We start from the raw sequence: 8,222 nt of genomic DNA, 5'->3' as shown, positions 1-8,222 counted from the left end.
CAGACTAAATATAGAATTGCCATCTATATCCCAGTGAGCTGTTTGCATTTGGTAAAGGCCTCCAGTGTTTTCTCAAATAAAGGCAATAAACTGGCTCTAATTATTTCTAGTTGTTCATTATAGTTAGTCCTTGAGATTAGGTTGAAGGGAAATAAATTAACATACATATAAGGTCTGTTTTGTGTTCAGTAATATGTTTGACATTTTAAGATATTTGAGCTCATTTGCTTTTCATAACAAATGTGCAATGTGAAAGTCACCATCAGAGCATTTTGATGAAGGGATTTGAGATGACATAGCTCTTAAGTAGTGGAGCCAGAATTTAACTAAGTGAGACTTGCTCACCTGTGATAGCTTCTGGGAAGAATAGGTTGGGGTTTGGACACTTGGCCCCTAGTGAGTGGTACTGTATTGAGATGTAGCAAAACTTTTAATGATGGGTCTTGCCTGGAGGAGTCAGATCACTGTAGAAGGGTTTTAAGGATTATATTCAAGCCTGCTTCTATCTGGTGTTTGCTTTTTCTTCCACTGAGATGTGAAGATTTTAGGGATCCCAGCTGCTTGATCTCACAACCATAGAGCTGTCTGTATTCAAGCTTTTCCTGCCATGAAGGACTACTTTCTCTCAAGCCATGAGTCAAAATAATGCCCCTCTACTCCTTACATTTCTTTGTTTGGTATTTGACCATAGCAAGGAGAACGGTCAATACAGATGGCAACCTTTCAGTTTGATTTATCATGGTTGGGCTTTAGTCTGCTGAGGTCTTACTTTCTGAGACAAATAAATATACAATAACAATGTTTTGAAATAAATGGTACAAAATTGTTTCCAAATGGCTTCCATGGCAAAATTCCTCAAACTGACTTCTGAGGACAGGTGTGAGAATGCATTATCAGCCTGTTTAGTCACATCTGTTCATTTCCTTTCATTAACTCTTAACATGAAAAGGGCACCTTCCTAGAGTCTGAGGAAGATGAAGGAAATAGTTTCTGTCTACATAGAATATTCAGCTAAGAAGTTGATAAGAAAAAAAACAATAAAAAGGATATTTATGTGAAAGAGTTGACACTATTAAGGAAAAGCCAGAGTTTTATGGTAAAACATTGGAGTGCAATCAAATTCTGAGGAAGCTCCTGAAGAAAATCATTCCTAGGAGAAACAAGCAAATATAGCTGGACAGAAGAAACAGTTCTCTCAAAATGTCAGAAGCAGAAGAGGAAAAGTAGCCCAAACTCCTTGGGCACTAGCCACATAGCAGGACACTGAGACAGATGAGTATGTTTTTTTGGTTCCCATCCTGAAGATTTAGCTATTCTAGGACAAAAACCTCCTTTCAGGCCATGTGCCTGAAGCCATCCAGAGACTGTGCTGGCTTCTTTTCTGGATGCAGTGATTGATTACAATTGTCATCACTACAGGATACAAAAAAAAAAAAAAACACTAAGGGAATTAGTGAGAACATTTTTTGGATGCATCTATTTAAGCTCTTCTAGAGTGTTTTAGTGGGGATGGTGGAAGGAGTTCTGTCATGAATGTAGATGGCAGCATCCCATGGGCTGGATTCCCGAACTGATAAAAAAAAGAAGCTAAAGGAGAAAAGGAGGCTGAATATTCCCTTGTCTGACTCCTGATCCAGACAGAGGGGAGCAAGTTTATCCTGCCACAACTGTCCAACATGCCTCACATCTTATGAGATTGTATCTTCAGATCTGTGAGCTAAAATAAATCATTCCTCCCAAAAGTTGTTTCTTATCAAGTATTTGGCCACAGCTGGAGAAAAAGTAACTAGCACCCTGGGTTTCCACTAGCAGTCTTGAAACCAACTTGGTGAAATTCAAGAATATATGTAAAATCAGAATCCAAAGATAAAACTACCTTTTAACTTACCATAGAAAAACATGTTAGTATATCTTAGTGATGTTAAAGATAACATGGTGAATTTTGGAACGGAGAACTATAGCTGTGGGAGGACAGTGGCTATGGAAAGCTGGTTCCAGCCATAGTTAAGTGAAAATATTCTATCCCCTTAAGCTCACTGTATTCTGCGAGGGTTGACAGGGACATGTATATCTGACCAAGAGGAGGAGAGAGTAACTGGTACAGATGGATTCCCTCTGGCATATTGACCTACTGTTGAGAAATTTTACAGAATGGTCAATTTGTAACTCATGTCTGAAAACCAACAGAATACCTGTCTGTCTATGTAAGTAACCATGCACTGTGGACAGTATGCTTGTCTGTGACCTAAAGGAGAAAAATAACTGAAATACTGCAAAGTCAGATTATGAGGAGAAAAAAGAAAAAAGGCAGTTTTACATTAACAACTGATCAACTTCTTCAGGGTTTTGAGAACTTGTCAATCGGTCTTCAAGTCACCATAATAAAATAGCTAGCTACTCACATGGACCCAGCATTGCTTCAGCTCACCGGCTCTTGCCATCAGTCTACAGGCAGATACACATAAACTCTGCTTTCTCAGAGTATCTTCAACATTACATCACAGATGTCAATTCATCACTTGACCTCTGTAGGGGGTATTTGAAAGCTGACCTTCAAACATTTATAACTATTGTGTGCTTATTGTAGCATGCTTTATTATGAGAGTAAAACAGATAAAATATTTTAACTGAAGAATAAATTACACACAAAATTAAACTATAATTAGTGTGAACATACAGTGAACACTGTGAAAAACAGAGTTAGTGGATCACACTTTGGGTGGCCAGTGGTCAACTGGGCTGAGATGATGAAGGCCTTCTTTTTAAATAAAAGGGGCTCTGTATGCAAGAAATGTGGGGCAGAAGATTTTCTGTGACAAATGTTGACACTGGAGCAAACTGAAGATGTCCTGTGTGTCCTAATATATATTTTCTTAAATGTAATGAAGTTATGTGCCACAAGAAAGAGTTGACACTTTTGATTCAAATTTGAAGGGCAAGTAAATGGTAAATCCTGGCTGAAATTAAGTAACAGAAATTATAACTCTTAATGGAATCTTTGTCCTTTACCAAAGTGATGCTTTTGTGAAATATCAAATACTTTGAAATTATTACAGAACACAGTATGTTCATTATGTCTTTGGAGCAGCAACACTGATAAGCACACCTTTGTGTGGGGCATCTTAAACATGGCCTTCAGGAAAAGCATGAATATGGGTGACTAATGCAACATAGCTTCAGTGAAAGATAACACAGCCAGCTTTGTTCAGTCAGATAGGTAATCACTGATCTGTAATTCTGTCATTGTGGCATAAGCTGTTCATAGGAAAACAAAAACAACACTAGGATTCCTGGGAATTTTAAACAGCTTAATTTTCAGGCCAAGATAAGAGCATCTATTGGTCACCATAGCACATAATGGTTTCTATTGTTTTGATAAAGGGGTTCAGAAAACAGATCCTCCCCTCCCCCCTTCTAAATTTTTTTTCTGTTCTCTGTGGAGTTATAACCAGATTTTTAAAAATGGGGACATTATTGTTTAGCATTAACATTATTGTTATTGAGATTACTATTTTCCTTACAACATTACAGTTGAGAAGGTAAATGTAAGTACCACGTCTTCTGGTCTAATGAGACCCTTTTCTATCTATAACAATAGAAACACAAAAGAATAAAGAAGCAACACAAAGAGAGGGACATGAATGCTAGAAAACTCATTTTCCTTCTTTCAAGTTACTGAGTCATTTTGGATGATGTGCCTCCACAAAAACTATCAAAATCTTATGCTTATCTCTGGTAAATACAGCAATCCCTATTCAAACCTCCTAGAGTCTTATGAACCTTGAAAAGTACTGAATGTACAATTGTCCCCATCACTTCACCAAGTCATTTGTACACAAAACAATTGCCATGTCCCAGGATGATTTTAAACACCTATAAACAGTGTTTGTTAATCTGTTTTTTTCTCTCACAAATTTCTAAATGTTCACTTCAAAACAGAAGAGAGTAAAAGCTCTCAACTGAATTGGAGAGCTTTTATATAATAGCAAAGGATAAAGTAGAACAAAGCACCTGTGCTTTAGAATGAGAGAAAACCTATATCTGAATCTTGGTTTATCACTTCGTACTTCTTTGCCTTTGGGAAAATTAGTTAATGTCTCTGAATCTCAACTCTCTTAGGTCTAAAATAGCGATAATAGTAGCTGTCTAATTGGATGGCTGCATTATAAAGACATTGTGTATAAAAAGTAGAGGCTCCCTTTAGAAATTAGCTCCTATCTTGATTACTTATTACTAGAATAGCTACTTTATTAACTTCTGAATTCATAGTGTTTAGGAGGCACAATTCAGATGAAAATGCTCACGTGTTAGAAATCTGTATTTGAGTCCTGAGAATTCAATGGAAAGCTGGAAAACTTTGAACCAAAGTTCTTTGAGACAAAACACTAATAATGGCTACCTTAGCTTATAACTATAAAAGGTCATCGTTCAGGGCACGTGATAGCAATTCAGTAAGCACTAACTTCCACTATTAATGCAAGAGTAGTAACTGAAAAAACAATGACTGAACTTACATTAGGACAATTTAACATAAGTTATTTTTACTAGTATGGAATACAGGTTACTTGCTAGTGATGGGTTAAGGGTCACCCTTTGAGATGGTGGCTGGGATTTATTGATCTCTCAATCCTTCATGCAGAGCCTGGGACCCTACAACATGTGACTAAGATTAAGAATATTTAAATTTCCCCATATATTTGCACAAAACCACCAAAAGCTTCCAAATATTGCACAGATACTACTTCCTTTTATGACTAGGACTATGGAGCAGCTATACTTCATAACAAAAGTGTTAAATAGTGTTAATTGAAAAAATAGGGGAAAGGTAAGCAAACGAATCAATCATTTCTCAGGCTTTCCAAACCAAAAAACTCTACAACACATTTAGATTAGAAATATACCAGTTTGTCATTTTCCAAACCTTTGAATCTTTGCCCACCCATTTCAGTGAGTTATAGAGACTGCTTTAACAGCGTGAAAGGAAAGGTGGTGACATCAAGAAATAAAGGCTTCTCCAAGAAGATCATCCTTCTCCGAAGGTGTTTGCTTTTAGCACTACAAAAGGAGCAACACATTCAAAATTCAATTCTTTGGACATCAAAGGAACAGGCTTGAAAAGATATGTTTTAAAGTAATCAACGGTTTTATTTGCTAGAACTGAAATAGTCTACGGTTTTCAGATCTAAACCTCCAAAGATATAGCTGTAATTTTTTTTTCATCAGAGCCCAAGGGGAAAGAGCAGGGCCAAGAGGGTACAGGTACCAAGGTACATAGAGACAGAAGAGGCTGGGAAGGGACACTCAACTTCTCAGTACATTTTGCAGTAGGTGACAATATTGAGGGGCCCAGGTGCTGACATGCAGATAGAAATAGCACCTTAAGAAAAGCAAAGCCTTAACAACAAGCAGGTCATCAAACCCCAAACAAAAAGGGATATGCCACTGGCCACAGGAAAATTAGAAGTTACAACCAAAGATTGTTCTAAATGTAATAAAATTCCTCTTAAAATAAAGATGGTTTCTAAAGTATCCTTACGTCTAAGTGATATATGACTAAAGGCTTGGGGCTCCAGGGCAGATTCAAAGGAGCAGCAGAAGTCTCCTCAGTGGCCCAAGGGATGTGGAGAGGATAATGTCTCACCTCTTAACCCAAAATGGCAGGCAAAGTCTTCAGATCTTATGACTTGGGAGCCCCAAATATTTTAGTTAAGAAAAAAAAAGTAGATGGGATAACAAAAATCTTTACTGGACACTGCTGTCTCACTTTCCTCAAACCTATAAAACTGTGAAAGAAATTACGGGAGGAGACAGGCACTCAGTGTGGGTGTGGAGTAGACTAGAATCGCCATAGTTCCAGACTGCCTTTCCAGACCTTTGAATGTTGTCCCTGCTCTTTATCTTCCACCCCCTTCACTCCTGGTTCCTAGGTCCAGAATGTCCCTAAGAGTTTAGGGTGGGAAGGGTGGCCATGACTTAAGCCACAAACTTGATGTCAACTGGCCTGTCCCTTCATGCCAAGAATTTAGGCTTGTCGAAGGTGAGTGAATGAAGGAGAGGTGGACTGGGGTGAAGACTGGGCCCTAGTGGGTTTCCCAAGCCACAGCCAGGTGGCTCCTGGAACGGGTAGATAGAGGGCTCTTCTACAGACACCGTGACTACAGTTCTTCAATTTCTCCAACGATCAGGCCCTGGACCGCCTCTTCTGTGGCCTCTTCCTCCAGCGGAGGCTGCTGCTCCTGGGTTTGGTCAGGCTCCTCCACGAAGGGGCAGGCCTCAGCCTCGCGCTCTCCAGCCGGCTCCATCTCCAGCGCGCCAGGCGCCGCCTCCCTGGGCCGTTTGGGAGGACTATGAGGCTGTTCATCCTCCGCGCTCCTCTTCAGACTCCCCGGCTCCTCCACCTCAGCCTCTGCTTCGGCCTCGGCTTCGGCTTCAGCTTCAGGATGCTGCTCTTGCACCTGCTCGGCTTGCTGATCTCCCGGCTCAGCCTCGGTAAGACCCGGCTCCTCCAAGGCGTCCAGCAGGTCATAGGCAGGCTGGGGCTCGGGCTCTTGCTCACACTCGGTCTCAGGCCTCGGCTCTGCCTCCAGCTCAGGCCTGGATTCCGGCTCAGGCCTGGATTCCGGCTCCAGCTCCTGCCCTGGCTCAGGCTCCTCTGCCGGCCCGGGCTCCTCGGCGCAGTGCTGCTCCTCTTCTGGGCACAGGCAGGAGGAGGCCTCAACCATGGGGTCGTGCTCGATCTCCCACAGCCCCTCGCTGAAGCCGCGCCTCTTGTTGGGCTTGCCGAACCTCTCCTTGGACTCCTCATAAGGGAACAGGTGCTTGGGGCCCAGCAGGGCGGTCTCATGGGTCCCGAAGAAGAACACCTGGTAGCGGTTGGGTTCAGCGACATGTTCGATCCTCGCTGGCCAGTGGGCATAGCCCTTTAACTTGGCAAACACAAGGTCCCCAGTCTTGTATTTAGAGCGGCTGAAGCAAGACATGGCGTGTGCTCTGGGCCCCGCCTTGGCGACCGGAAGCTGACTACCGAGTCTGCTCAGGCCACTGGGCTGAGTGCGCAAGTGCAGTGGGAGCATCTCGAGGACGCTGGCAACGCTTCCTTCTTGAGAATGTTGCACTGCAAAGAGGGCATTATCTCTGAGAGCCAATGGCTGAGGGAGCCTAACCCAGATGCCATGGTTACCTGAATGTTACAGCAAATAGCAAGAGAGGTACTCATGGCAGTTGTAGTGACAAGGACTTAGTGTATCTCCATCTTGAAGACACCTGTGCCATAAAGATGACCTTTTTGTTGTATTCCCAAGTAGTTTAGAAAACCTGTGATTGAGGTAATGAGGGAAGAAAACAGTTATTCAAACGAAAACATATTTCTCTAAAACTTGTAATAATCTGGAGTTACCTTTTAGAGCCTTTGTGAGATAGTATATGGTAACTACAAAAAATCTAAGAGACCCCTGAGAAATCTAGGGTAGAGGTTTCATTTGCTGATTTACTCTGAGCCTATCATTGGAACTTATATCAAGGCTCAAAAACTAAGGAAGTCTGGTAAAGGGAGAGTCAGCAGTCAGCAGTCTGGTTAAGGTATCTGGAGGACATATGACGAAGAACAGAAACTCTAAAAATACTAATTCTATGCTAATAAAATGTGTATAGCAACACTACCACCATACCAACCTACATACATCAATATATCCAACAAGTTCTCATGCATGAAACATAATGGCTGTAGAATATTGGGAATGTGGTAGATATTCTCAGTACTTTTCTGTAAGAGTAGAAAATTGAGTTCTATCTGGACACAGAGGAGATCTATCTCTCCTTGGGGCACTGAAGTAGAAAATAGTAGGAAAACATTGTTAAGTACTTAAATAACTCTTGATAAGCTTTTATTGTAAGTACCCTCTTAAAGATTTGTCTTTCTTTTAAATGCAATATTCAAGGTGGAGTGGTCTGAGTGCCTAATTTGCAGGTAGTAGACTTCCCTTTATCTTAGCTACCCTGAGTCTGGAACCTTTGGCCAAGCATCTAGCTCATTACCTCAAGACAGAGTGGATGTTTTGGACACTATACAGTTTCTGGAAGGATACTGAAGCAGCTTCAAGGAGAAGTTGCCTGCAACAATGGTTTTGGACATGCTGTAGACCATTGGCACAGTCCTTCAAAACCAGTACTCTAAGCACCAAACCTGATAAACAACCCACCTAGGCCAGAGAAGCACCTGGCCT

The 8,222-nt window shown here is 41.3% G+C and overlaps 1 protein-coding gene across 1 annotated transcript; it reads right to left on the bottom strand.

Annotated features, from left to right (window-relative positions):
* Positions 1 to 5,129: 5,129 nt before the first annotated feature.
* Hdgfl1 (HDGF like 1) lies at positions 5,130 to 7,048 on the bottom strand. Its single transcript, XM_028776226.1, has one exon. It carries the CDS (start codon positions 6,978 to 6,980, stop codon positions 6,156 to 6,158), a length of 825 nt encoding a protein of 274 aa, XP_028632059.1. The 5' UTR covers positions 6,981 to 7,048; the 3' UTR covers positions 5,130 to 6,155.
* Between the last annotated feature and the right edge of the window lie 1,174 nt (positions 7,049 to 8,222).

The sequence above is a fragment of the Grammomys surdaster genome, unplaced genomic scaffold (assembly GCF_004785775.1).
Source record: "Grammomys surdaster isolate TR1022 unplaced genomic scaffold, NIH_TR_1.0 267, whole genome shotgun sequence".
In the NCBI taxonomy this organism is placed as follows: domain Eukaryota; kingdom Metazoa; phylum Chordata; class Mammalia; order Rodentia; family Muridae; genus Grammomys; species Grammomys surdaster.
This window is presented reverse-complemented; position numbering and strand designations above follow the sequence as displayed.

Bases quoted from the DNA above. Each gene is read 5' to 3' on its own strand.
- Hdgfl1 (XM_028776226.1), bottom strand. From the start codon at position 6,980: ATGTCTTGCTTCAGCCGCTCTAAATACAAGACTGGGGACCTTGTGTTT.